We start from the raw sequence: 13,775 nt of genomic DNA on the forward strand, positions 1-13,775 counted from the left end.
CAGACGGCTCGAGGGGCAGGGATGGCGTCAGGGCAGTGAGGTCTCATCCCACCCCTCTCTGGCGCTAAAAGCCTCCTCACCACCACGTTCTGATTTCAAATTGAGGGTTTATTGTCGGCACAGCGAGGTTCAAGTGTCCCCACACCCATGTACTGCTGCCCTGAGCCCATCAGTCAGGGCTCTCGAGGAAGCTGGGCTCTTCTGCACCCCCAAAAAGACCACTTGGGTCTTCTCTATACATTCATTAAATACATCACAAATCCACAGTTAGATTACAAATAGCACAGCATATCTCCTCCAGACCTGTGATCGCTCCCTGCCTGCATACCAGGCACTGCTGGAGTGGAGCACATCAGCTATCTTGCCATGGCTCACTGCAACCACAATACATTCATTTAGCACAGATGTGTCTGCAGGAAAAGACACTCAAAATACCATGCAAATGCATTAATTCCCAGCCCTGCATCAGCCTGCCAGGGCACAAAAGTCTGCAATGTCCGGTAAGCCATGCTCAGGGTTGATTTTTGTGGCTGCATCTTGTTCGTCTATCTTCCTCTGACCAGCTCTAGAACTGTCAAATCCATCATTATCCTTGCACCCAGCTCCCAGGCCTTGCTCATTCAGCAAATCTGATGTTGCCTTCCATCATCCACCTCCCAACAGCCAGGGAATCAACATTAGGCTTTAACCCTACAGTGCACACAGGCTCCAACTAATGCCTCCAAGCCTATATGCAGTTCTAGAGCCTTCCTGAGCTTTTCTCCTTCAGCAGCTGGAACACAGAGCTGTGACTTCCATGCTGCATCTCAAAGCTGCTGCCCGTCAGCAGCATAATGTGTAAATGCACCATTTTTGCACACACACAAGTTTACCTTCGAACACAGGAGTAGTGAAATAAAAATCATCACTGAAAACTGCTGACAAAGAGGAAAAAAACACCCTGAAATCAGGACAGTAAAGAGTTCCTTCTGGAGTGACCGTTCAGCAACTTCAGCACACTGCGAGCACATAGTACAGGCATATTCCAAAAAAGGTGTGTTTTTCTCATAGAGATCATAGATGTCCTGCAGAGTCCTGGTTTTCCTTCCAAAAGGATCAAGTTTTACATTAAACTGATGGCACATGCTGTCAAATCAAGGCTTTTCCTTTACACTCTGCACTGTAAAAAAGAGCTAGCGAGGGTGGGGCCCTGGCAGGGGGTGGGAGGAAAGTAGTGCACTTCATGGTGATCTTCCAAAGGACTCTGGAATCCAAAAGCACACCCTTCAATAGGGTCTCCCATGAGGAAAGGAGATTCCAAAAAAAGGAAATTCCAAAAAGTCACCTTCTAGGAGTGTTAGTACTGCAGTCTATTCAGTGAGTCGATGTAATGGAAAGTGGCTCCCAATGCCCAGCTCGTTTCAACATTGTCAATCTTCCGGGCAAGCTGGACAAAAAAAAAAAAAGCAGAAAAGTTAAACCACAATTTTTTGGGAGAATCTGAAGCAGGCAAGGTGGATACAGTGCTGAAGATTATGACAAACAGTTACCAGCACTGTGGGGAGAGTGTTGCTGCACCCACCACTGCAGACCATGTGTTGTGGCAAGAAGGTAAATCAAGAACCAAGCTCCTGGCAGGATGACTCCTGCCTTGGCACCCTCCTGCCCACTCTCCCCAGAAATCCACTTTCAGCTTCACCTTAAAGCTTTGGCTCTTTGGGAAGCCCAGTTCCTGCAGCAGGAAGGTGATGTAAGTGAGGTCCATGCAGAGAAAAGGGTTGTTTCCAGGGCTGATTTCCATGGTCTTACAAACTGAGAAGAAAGAAAACAGTGTCTGAATGCACACTGTGGGCTCAGGTCTAACAACAGCCCCACTGCGAAAAATCTCAAATGAATCCACAAAACAGCTCTTGTCAGTGATGGAACCTGTTACAATGGGGCTGAAATAACATACACAGATCAGGATAAGTACATAAGCTTTGTAAGGAAGTCAAGACATTCTCTCTCTCTCCTAAGACATCAGTTTCTTGTATCTCTCCAGGAAAAGAGCCTTTCCTCTATCTACTTAAAACCTTTGAATATCTGAGCAACCTCGGGTGTGTTATCTTTCTTGAGCACCAGCACTTAACAAATGTTGACAAAACCAAATTTAAAAAAGCCTAACAACATAAAAGAAAAAGACAAACTCAAAATAAAACCCATTGTAAAAGCAAAAGTTAATATAAAAATAGGTGATATTTTCAGAAATAAGCAGAAATGTTGGTTAGATGTTATTTAAAGGGACTCAATATTTACTTAAAAGCATCAGGCTTGTTAGTGTGTCTCACATTTGCCACCTGGAATGAATTTACATACAATTACTAGTGTGTGTATTTTACTCACCATATTTAGCTGCAATTTCAAAGTCACTGACGGTTAAGCTTCCTCCTTTTTCTTTATCTAAAAGAAAAACCACTTTTTTATGGTCACTGTATAAAGGCAATTGTAGACTCAAATCATAAAAGTTGTTTGGAAATTAAACAACATTGAGCCAATGAAATCAATATCAAAATTCAGACTGGTTTTAAAGGTAAAAGAACCTTCAAAAGATTCTCAATAGATTCAAAGCCCTTGGTTTATGAAGAACCTTCAGCCTTGTTTCCTACAGAAACAGAGCTTACAGACCACCTGCACTGCCCTGTCCAGTGATGCCTGGACAGGGAACACCTGTGACCAGATCTGACAGGGCAGTGGGGCTCTGCAACACAGTAAATCTGAAATTATTTGTAAAAAGAGAGTGGCTGAGCAGGGGGGTCTGTTTGTCCAAACTAACTTGAGATCTCATTATCTGCTTTTTACCACTGAATATGACAGCCTTTTGTACACAAGCACACTACTGGAAAAGAGATGTGATGCATTCTGAATGCATGTGGAAATATCTGAAAATCTTCATCCCATCAAAAGATCAGTGGAGCAAACACACAGCCCAAATAATTTTTACTGCTTTACGGCCCAAGAAATTTGTTTATCATCATGAAGTTTTTTCTATTTCGGACTGTAGAGCTAATTAGGCAACAAGCATTTCTGAAATGTCAGCTGTTTAAAAACTATTATCAAAGGCTGTAGGTCCTATTTCACAGGCCTAGTATATTCTCTATAGACATTAATATCAAGTCAATGCTGCACATCAGTGTAGTAGACTAATTTCCATGACAGTTTAGCAAAGCATCATGATGTGTGCAAGTGTTCCCACTGCTTCCACAACTTGCCATTAAAATGAAACCAACTCAGAAGCAGACATACCTATGAGACCAGCCTCTGCTGCACAGTCATAGTAGTAGGAGAAAATGTAAAAGTCCAGGTCCTTCACTTCCCCAGCTCTATGCACTTTCTTGTAGAGCATCTTTGCCACTTTATTAGAACAAGACTCATACAGAGGCTCACCTAAAAGAAGACAAAAAACCCCACTATATTACAGGCTGAGAGTTAAATATACAGAGAATTCATTTAGGACCTGCCAGGAAACAGGCACCTTTTTGCAAAATAGCAAAACTCTTCACAGAGAACTGAAATCTGAATCTTCTTCTGGAGGCAGACACCTACCATCCTCAGGCTGGGACTATGTGATAGATCAGAGATGGACAACATTATTTGAGGCAGAAGGGTTTTGAAAGGCCTGTTCAACTCCATCTGCATCATTTCTAGCAGCTTTACAGACTGGACAGACACACCATGGCACAAGACAAAGGAACTGCAGGATCTCTTTGACAGCACATCAAGAGGGGCCAGACAGAACAGTAAACAGAGTCTGGTATCTTTGAAAGAGGATGGGAGTGTATCATTTACTGTGCTAATAGCAGCTAACCTAGACAGCAAGAGTGATAAATCACTATACCTGCCTTCTGTCCTTTAATTTTGTACACTATCTCAGCGTGTTGCCATTCGGATTTGAAGCCAGGTGGTAAACAAGGGCTGATCAATTCCTCTCCTTCTCCTACTGCAGAAGTAAAACAAAGCCACATAAAACAAACTCATAAGGAATAAATTCAGATCCTTCACCCCCAGCCCTGCTCCATACTGTCCTGCAGTTCAGCAAGGCTCCTCCACAGCCCAGGTTTGGATGTCCCATGCCACCCCCAACCAAAGGCTAGCAAGAATCCAGGTCTCCTGGGATCTGTCAGTGTCACCTCCTGCATTTGTCTCAAATGCACCCAGCCATGGTGACAGGAGCCCACATGCCACTCAGGAACATCGAGCCCAGTGGGAAGGGAACACACAGCTCCTCCCCCCACCACAGAACTACACACCCTGAGCTCAGAACCAGGATCTGAAGACTGCCCAGAACTTACAGGGTTTTCCCTCAACTCCTCCCAAAATGGCAAGCCTTGCTGACATCAGCCCAAGTCCCAGGTAACTGCAAAGGGAGAAAAGCCTCTGTGAGCAACAGACATCCTTCCTCTGATACTCCACTGACAACTTAACTGGGACATGCCAGTCTCCTCTTGACAGCCATGGTAAAGTGGCTCAAGTCAGCAGCTCATGCACACGAGTGGAACAGTGTGACAGCCTGCTCTCATATTACCTTATCCGGAAGGATAATTTATCTTTGAAATTGCTCAGGCAATAGCTGTCAGTTGTAATCTGGCTCTTGGAGAACTGGCAATGGCATTTCTCTAACTCTGCTCCTAGTACCTTGCATACAGAACTGACTTTCTGAGCCCAACCACACCCCACAGCAAACACAGGTGGGAAGAAGCTGCTGGCCCAAAACACTGGGAGCAGAGAAGACAGTGAGGAAGAAGAAATAACAGAGATAAAGCATTATGAACTGACTGCAACCCCCATTATCTATCTTCCTGTGCTGCTCAGTGGTGAGAAGGTATAGAAGTTGGAAGTGAAACTTAGCCTGGGAAGGAGGAAGAGATGGAGGGAAAGCATTTTTGATTTTGTTCTTATTTCTCATTATCCTACTATTTAATTGGCAATAAATTAAATACTAAAAAAATAGATTAAAGTCAACACTGTTTCACCCATGACAATAACTGGTGACCTCCCTGTCCTTATCTTGACCCACGAGTTTTTCTCATATTTTCTTCCCCCTGTCTTATTAATAGAATGAAAGTGATAGAGGGACTTGGTGGGCACATGGTGGGCAGCCAAGGTTAATCCACCAAAATCACGTGGCTCAAGTTTCTCTGCTTCTTCATGGTATTCATTTGCAAGGACCCCAGTCCAGAAAAACACTTCAGTCTCCCTGGCTTCACAGAAAGCTTCCATCTGAGCACTGTGCTCTCTTTTCCACAACTAACCTGTAGGAATACAGCTTGTAGGTGTGGTTAAACATCTGAAATGAAGTTGTGTGGCCAGATGGTGATGTCTGGAGAGTTGCCTGGAAGGAAAAAAAGATGTCACTGGCAGGTTTCTGCCAGCCAGCAGCAAACATCAACAAGGTAATCTTCCAACACATTAGGAAAAATGTGAAACAATCCTAGCATGATTCAGAAAGAAATGATGAATTTGCAAGGATTTCAATTTGACTGCCGATGCACAAGACAGCCACAAAACCTGGAGCTGTCTTCACATGACAGGGTTCAAACTGGTTACATTCAGAAAGAAATGATGAATTTGCAAGGATTTCAATTTGACTGCCAATGCACAAGACGGCCACAAAACAGGGTTCAAACTGGTTATATTTGTGTCCACACCAATGTGCTGTATAAAAGAATGACTTGCATTAAAAAGGAATCCTTGCTCCAGCTCTTAACTGCTTTTGTCCAGAGGCTCCAGCAACTGCCTCTTCACATGATCCCTACTGCAGGAACTGTGTGCAAACTAATAGGAAGGCCAGGCACGCATTAACTTCCTACTTGAGTGAATTCATCTGTGAACTTGCACAAGGCAGAGGAAAAGCACATCCCTGAGCTTGCCAAGGAACACAGTGAGGATCAGCCTGTGGTCTGAAGGAATGAAAGGGTAGCCTGTTCCCCAAGTGCATCAGCTCAGCTAAAGTGTTTGTGGGGAGCAAAACTCTGGCCACAGTGCTGCTCATATCTTAACTCCTTCTCTATGTCCAGAATTTCCACATCCTCGACCCTTCACATCCCTTGCCATTCTGCTGAAACAGTACAATGTGTTGATTACCCCAGGCTGGGACACTCCTTCTGCTTTTGTGCAGCTTTACTATGAGCACTGTCTCTGCTCAGGCCAGAGCCTTACAATACCAGAACCACAGTGCTTCACAGAACAGCAGTAAAAATGCCAGGAAGCTAAAATGGCATTAATTTGCAACTGAGTGAACTCAGGACAATCAGAAACAAGGATTGAGAAGGCACCTTACTGTGTTCTTAAACCTCAGTGTAAGCCATATGCTTGATTTGAATTCATTATTAGCCTTAGTTTTTGTGCTCCTCTTTGTTATAAGCTGTACAAACTGACAGAAAGTCAAGGATTAAGACATTCAGAACGTGGTGTCCTCCACAAGATAAAGCAGCCCTGGCAGATCCACCACAAGCACCAGTGACCCATGAAGCTGGATGAAGAGGATGGACAAAGAGTTGTGAATGCCTCTGGGACTGACTATGAAAAGGCACATATGACCAAGTCAGAAGTGTGGCTTCACATCACACTGACAAAACTCTTGCTCTTTTTCCAAGGGAAAGAAATCTGAGCAGTTAGAGACTCCTGCAGCAGCATTTCCCAACAGTGTGCATGCTCACGTTACCTTGGTACGCGGAAGGAAGGTGATCTGTGTTGATCCACCACCCAAATCCAGCATCCCTACACTTCTCCTCTGTGGGTCATCTAGCCTGCCTGAAATGTGTGACAGAACAGAGAAAGCCATGGTGGGCACCGTGAAAAACTGGCTAGGAACAAAACCAGAAGTACAGTGGTAAGGAAAGGGAACAACTCCACTCTCAGCTTTTGCACAGCACTGAATTACACTGTTGTCCACTGGGCACTGATTTTGGCTTTATCAGACCTGAAAATCTTAAAGTGACAAGAGTCTCTTATTTCTTCAGTGGCTGTTCCTGCCCTAATCACAGCAGCTTTGGTTATTGCTTTCCTAAACATTTTGGATGCAAAGACCTTTTGCAAACTCTGCTCTGGTAACCACTTTGTAACACAGAGGAATGTGGTTGTCTTGGCCACCTCTCCCTGATCCCTTAGCAATATTTTGCAGATTCCTGTGGCCAAAAGGATGACAGATTGAAAAGAGCTGGCCTAAGAGACTCAGCTCTCTTGGAATTCTTCCTGCTGCCAGCCAAGACCTCTGCTCTCATTTAGATCTAGTTCTTTTCAGTTAGATCCTTCAAATGCACCCTTCTGACAAGGAGAGTTTGTGCCAAGTACCTCAGTATACCTCACGATAGCTGATGTTTGAAGATTGCTGACCTTTCTGGTATTTCCTGGGAGCATAAAAAGCTCCAGAGCACATTGCCCCACACACTGTGTGCTGAACAGAGCACTTGGATGGCAGAGAGCTTTATGTATTGTCAGAGAGGTCTTCAGCTTAGTTTTCTCACTACTCTTCAGCTACCCTTTTCTCACTCAGCAGAGTAAACACCCATGGCATTTCTGTGTTATAAATCTGTAAGGAAGTACCACAGCACTTTCTTTTACTCTCTGCAGCTGCCAAGCACATCTAGAATACTCACACATAAAATTTAGCCCGAGTCACAGCAGGCTCTAAAAAGGAAAAAAAATGCTCTGGTACCCTACAGGGAACTGAAAGAAAAGCTACATTAAACATCTAGGAAAAAGGATTAAACTCCTCACTCCATCAAGTAAATGGACAAAGTCCTAATGACTTAAATAGGCCAGGCCAAAACCAAACTGCTAACTTATTCTCAGAGCCTTCTTTCTCCCATTCCACCCCAATGAATGAGCAAATTCCACACAGGGGCAGAAAAGAGCAGGAATTTCACAGCATTGGTCATATCTTTATATACATGCTCATGTACACATACCTGTCAAAAAATTTATTGTGATCCAGGCTGAAATACCTAATAAGGAAAAGATTCAGAAGACACATGCTTAGCTCATACATTTAATTTTATCTAACAGCAGCAACAAGTAAGTCAAGCCATATCACAAGGTTTTCAGAACTGTCAATGGCTGACAAACTCAGGATTAGGCTATTTGAACAAAGAGAATGACCTTCTCTATCAGAGCTTATGTGATATTTGGGAGAGAAGCCCCATTTATAAAATGCCTGGAGAACTCTGTATTTCACAAGTCAAAAACTCAGGCAGGAAGTCACAAAGGCTTCAGTCCTTAGCTAAAAGACGAAGAGATGACTGAAACTCACATTGCTCATTTTCTAGGAAAACATTCATTGTTGGCTTCTGCTTGACGTCAGGCACTCCACTCTTCTTTATGAATACTAAGAATTTTCATCTTTCAGTGTTCTAATTTTGCCTGTTTTCCTCCAAGCAATTTTGTGAGCTATGCTGTTTTTGTTCCTCTTCTTGTTTTATAAACTATTCCCCATAAATTAGGTGAATCAGTGGCCTTATGTTAACAAATTCAAATATTTATTCACGTGGTTAAAACTCAAGGCATGCCAGAGAGCATGGCCTACTTCAATCCTTGGCTGAACCTAGGCTATCACTGCTATTACTGATTTTAAAACAAAAGAAAAAGAATATCATTCCTTCATTAAGCAGCAAGGACAGAAACTCATAAACAGCTTCAGCTATTTTAAAGCTTGGTTTCTGAGCAGATTTAAAACACATTTCAACACTTAGAAGTTTGGCATTCTGTCCTCAACATTTTTGGATTAACATGAACTTACTTCAGCATGTATTTTCTTCCCTAGATAACATTTTTTTCAGATTGAACTAGTATTCCCACTTGTTACATAAGTTATAATTAACATGATCAAATACTTCCAGAGAGCTCTGATAAACATTGTCAGGACCAGAGTGGGCTAACCCAATTGTTGAAGACCATGTCAACAATCAGATATTCAGATACTTCTCCAAAAGTGCTGACTGCACAGTGGCTTTCTGATGATCCTACAGGAACTGCTCAACACTAAGAGCTTTCAAGATCAGGACAGAGCTCAGGACTTCAAATTGGAAAGCACTGCACAAGATTTCTTTGGCAGGCACTGCCTGTGGCTGCATAAAAAACTCTGTTTCTGTCAAATCTGCTGCTTATGGGTTCCCACTACAGCAGGCAGGGACTTGTCACAGTGCAGCAGGAATTTCCAGGATTGCAGAAAGAGCCTCCATAAAGTTGCTTACCTTCATCAGTTCCATTCATTATCGACACGCAATTGTCCCTCACAAAGAAGGGGGAGGCCTGAAAAATCTCCTTCACCTGTAGTTCAAATAAAAGCTACATTCAGAGAAATACTTTTTCAGCTGAAAATCAAGCTTTTTAAAACCCCAGTTTTACAGTACTACTCCTCTTCTTGGGCCAGATCCTGACTGCTGCTCACCACTTTGTTTGAAGTTCAAGAGTCCAACAAGCAGCAGCCTTTATGTGCTGGCCTTGCAGTTTGGTGCAGAAACAAGGATGGATGTGATGGGTTTTCAAGCATGAAGACTGCTCAGAAATGCCATTAACAAGGGGTGGACATGGATAGGGAAGGGAATCCCATTTGCTTTGTTGGAATTGGTGACCCTCAAGGTATTATAGATATATGGGAAAGGCATGGACACTCTAGCTTGCAGGAATGTCCCAGGGTGCTGTATTTTTAACAGGAGCATGTTTTCTGGAAAGCAAACAGAAAGACAAGAGATAATACCTTTTCCAGCAGCTTCTGAGCTTTCTCTCCTGGCAGCAACCGTAGGCCAGCTGTGGCTTTCAGGACCAGAGGAGTAAACTTCCACAGCTCCATAGGAACTTCCTTCTTTGCCACCTCCAGGAGCTCCTTTATTCCATGGCCACTCTGTGAGCAAAGGACAATAAAATACATCTTAAAAACTATTTTGAAATATTAAAAGGGTGATAAGAGCTACAAGTCACTGTAAATGTGAAAAAGAGACAAATTGATATCAAAAGGGGTCAAGAGGAGGTGCAGGACTCACTATCTCACTACAGCATAAGGTCTAGTGGATATATTGAGCAACTGGCCCAAAACAGAGTCACTTTTTCAAACAGTGAAACAGAACTCTGCCACCAAATTTTTTGGCTACAAAAGGCTCAAAAGGCAGTATGACAAATTCTCAGAAAGCAAAGGCTTTTGTAGAACACTATGAGCTGGGTCTAGGAGTCCCTAAATCCCTGCAAACCAGAAGGTAAGGGAGACAGGAAAGAAGTAACTTAAATTACCTTTTCTACATCATCAGCATATGCAGACAGACCTGGTTTCAGTGCTTTAAACGTCTCATGGGTTAATCTGGGAGTCTCTGTTCAAAAGCAGTATTACAAAAATAAGTAATGGTACAAATAATTTTGCATGCATAAAAATAAAACTATTTTAAAAATCCATTATTATGTGCTAATAGAAGTCAATTGAAGCCTCTGTCTAATGAACTATTATCAGCCACCTGACCTAATTTAAATACAGCCCTGGCTGTGGAATTAGAACCTGAGAAAACCACTTTTAAAGCCATGACTGGTTTGTCAGATGCTGCTGTCCACTAAGCACATCAGCCACCAGATGGGTGCAAGCTCTCTTTGGGGCATTTCACCTGCCATGTGCAGCTTTTCAAACTGCACCTGCAAAAAAACCCCTCCTGTTTCAGCCTACCCTGTTCTGGCTAAACTTGATTCCAGCAAAACTTAATGGAAGCTTTCCCTTATTTTTAATGGCAGCAGAGGGATGCAGACTTCAATACTTTGGAAAGCTGCAGCACCTTGTATAAACCAGCAGTCCAGGCAACACTTACGCTCCAAAAAGTTTGCTGTGACACATTCTGCAATTGTGTTTCAAATGAAGCAGGCAAGGAAGAAGCAAAAAACTTGGAGACACAGGAAAAGAAGGAAATCCATGGACTGTTGTTTAACCTAAGAGGCTGCCAGAGGCCAATCACACATGCACCACACTGCTAATCCAACAGAGCCTTTAGATCATCTACTAACAGCACCCACACAGGCTCTCTGATCTTTAACAGTTTCGCAAAGGGGAGCTGACAACATACAAACAAATAAAGCTTACTACTGCAGAGGAAAGCTGGAGAATTTTTTGTACACTTTGTCTCAATTCTCAGAAGCAGTTTCTATCCAGATGCAATACACAGCAATTTTAATCAAACTATTTGCAATTTTTGTTTTGTTTTGCAGTTTAAACCCAACACTGGAGCCAAGGATGCACTAAACCAAACACTGTAGAGAGAAGCAGCTCACTGCCAGGAACTGGAGACACCAAACAACCTAAAAAATTTGGGGAAATAAGGCAGTTTGAATTCATAATTGTCTCTTCCATCAGTGTGATGAAAAACTGCCTTTCTTCAAGACACTACTCTAGAGGTACAGCTGCTATTTGCTTCATATTCTGACATTACAGCTTTTTCTCCTTGTTGAACATTTTCATAATTTCATCCAAATACACACACCTGAACCATTTCATACCTCCTGATGGCTCTCTGGAAAGATCTGAAGCATGTACGTTCAAGTAGACCCTAGAAAACTCAACCAATAATCTCCTCCACAATTTATGGAAGACTTAATCTGTCATGCAACGAGCAGGACATACCTCTTGGCTGCTGAGCAAATTTAAATATATGGATGCGAGTTCCCGTGCTTCCCGCGTCAAACATAATTCCATAAAAGACAGAGAGATCTGTGGTCACTGCCTGATGGGTCAGTTTATCCCCCCTGCTTTCAGCAACTCCTTCTGTGGCTCCCGCAAATGGTTTGGAGCCCAAGTGCCATTTTACATATGCAACATAAACAGCTATGCATGTCAAAATCCCAAAAGCGAAGAACCGCTTTGATATCTTCATGGCTTCCATTTAATGGGATGTTTTGTTTCTTCCCTTTACCAAGTGGTCTGTTCCTTGTCCTTCACGCAGAACAGGTGGCTCCCACATCACTCCTACATCCAACAGGAGAGAAAGGATCTGTTTTATTTTCCCAGCCTGACAGAAGGATCTAAAAGTACAATGCCCACAACACTGGACGCTATTTCCCCAGTGAACAGAAGGAAAGCAACCTCCTTCAGCACCTCTTCCAGTCCCACAGCTCACTTTAAGGCATGGAGCAGCACAAATCTTCTTTTCCCCCATTTCTACAGAGGCCAAATAAGGCACAAAACAAGGAGGGTGCAGAGAAGCTATGCACAGTGCCTAAGGTGGGAGGGGACCTCATCCAACATCCTGGGGCAGCTGTTGGCACCCTCCATGTGGCCAAGGGCTATATCCATCAGCATTCTGAAAAACTCTGAGGATAAATACCCCACAGCTTCTCTGGGCAGTTATCTTTGTTAGTTCCTGGATGGGGAGGGAGGTCCCAGAAGACTGGACAAGGACAACTTAATTTTAACTTTGAATGGCAAGAGGCAAGATCCAGGGAATTGAGTGCCCTCCTCTGCTGTCTCCAACACCAGGAAAGAAACCACAGCACAACCCACAAAATCTACAAGCCCTCACACAGCATCATTCAGATGATTAAAAAGTAGTCAGTGGTAATTTATAGGGAGAAAAATTACATACATTTTTTCCTTTTTTGACAGAGATTAATGAAGAGAAAGGAAACCAATTGATGAAGTTGAGTTAAACAAGGCTTTTTACACATATGTAACCTCTTGATGAGAATTCAGGAAGCCTACAGAAGGTGTGAAGGGGAGGAACTTAAAATCAAAGTGATTACAGAGTATTTCCAAAACCAGGTAAGACAACATTTCATAAAAATGGAGGAAAACACAATCACAGGCACATAAAGAATAGATCAGCTTAAGGGAGTGGGAACTGCACATTGTCATGACACAGAAATCAGGAAGATGGCATTGCAAGTAAATTAAGAATCTTCCCGGCTTCTACCAGCAGGCAGGTGCCAATCGCGGCAGGTCCGATGCTCTGGTGCCGGGAAGGCCTCAGCTGCAGCTGCACCCGAGCTAAACGGCACAAGGGGGGAAAGCCGCGGGGATCCTTCCAGGAGACACCGCAGGGAAGCGGAGGCTGGAGAAACGAGGCGGCACAGCAGCCTGGAAGCGCTAACCCCCCACCGCCGTTTGCCCGGAGAGAATGGCGACTGTCCCTTCCCTGCCTTTGTCAGGGGACGCCGAGCTTTGCTGCAAAGGGAGAAGCTTCCCGCAGGCGCCCCGGAGCCGGGAATGCCGGCGGGAGCCGGGAGCGCGGCACAGCCCAGGCCCACCCCGCGGCCTGCCCCTCGCTCGCACACACACAGACACACAGACACTGACACTGTCCCGCCGCCCGCACTTCCTCCTTCCTCCCGGCTCCCTCCTCCCTCCCTCTTGCCTCCGTCCCTCCCAAACTCACGCCGCCCCCGCCGGCCCCGCCATGGCACCGCCGCCGCCCGGCCCCGCTCCCACTGCGCAGGCGCGGCTCCGTGAGGGGAAGGGGTGGGGGGGCGGTCCCAGGAGCGGCCGAGCCCCTCAGGGACGCGGGTCCGCGGAAATGTCCTTAAAAAAAAAAAAAAGTCCGCGGGCGGGCTCGCCCGGGTCGGTGGGGGGGGGGGGGGGGGGGGCGGTCCCAGGAGCGGCCGAGCCCCTCAGGGCCGGGGCTCCGCGGAAATGTCCTTAAAAAAAATAAAAAAAATAAAAAGGTGAAATGCCGCAAGGTCAGAAAGGTGCGGAGAAACGGTGTCGGAAAATGTGGAATGTGTCAGAATTATCTCGAATCAGGTGGTAGTTAACGTCACTTAGTCAGGGACACCGTAGAGCTAACAAGCTCTAAGGTATA

The 13,775-nt window shown here is 44.4% G+C and overlaps 1 protein-coding gene across 4 annotated transcripts; it reads right to left on the bottom strand.

The window, feature by feature from the left end:
* Positions 1-87: 87 nt before the first annotated feature.
* On the bottom strand, positions 88-13,461 carry ENTPD6 (ectonucleoside triphosphate diphosphohydrolase 6). 4 transcript variants are annotated; one of them, XM_039706413.1, is made up of 15 exons: positions 13,353-13,461; positions 11,606-11,947; positions 10,240-10,316; positions 9,713-9,856; positions 9,207-9,282; positions 7,926-7,961; positions 6,680-6,768; positions 5,268-5,347; positions 4,308-4,372; positions 3,854-3,955; positions 3,262-3,402; positions 2,362-2,418; positions 1,679-1,791; positions 1,325-1,426; positions 88-1,243 (listed from the first exon to the last, which is right to left on the bottom strand). In XM_039706413.1, exons 2-14 carry the CDS (start codon positions 11,862-11,864, stop codon positions 1,337-1,339), a joined length of 1,329 nt encoding a protein of 442 aa, XP_039562347.1. In that variant the 5' UTR covers positions 11,865-11,947; positions 13,353-13,461; the 3' UTR covers positions 88-1,243; positions 1,325-1,336. The 4 variants fall into 4 exon arrangements, with proteins under 4 accessions (XP_039562347.1, XP_039562343.1, XP_039562346.1 ...); XM_039706409.1 differs by having other exon boundaries at positions 88-1,426; XM_039706412.1 differs by having other exon boundaries at positions 88-1,426; positions 13,362-13,379.
* Positions 13,462-13,775: the final 314 nt, after the last annotated feature.

The sequence above is a fragment of the Passer montanus genome, unplaced genomic scaffold, assembly GCF_014805655.1.
Source record: "Passer montanus isolate IOZ18808 unplaced genomic scaffold, ASM1480565v1 scaffold192, whole genome shotgun sequence".
Taxonomy (NCBI): Eukaryota; Metazoa; Chordata; class Aves; order Passeriformes; family Passeridae; genus Passer; species Passer montanus.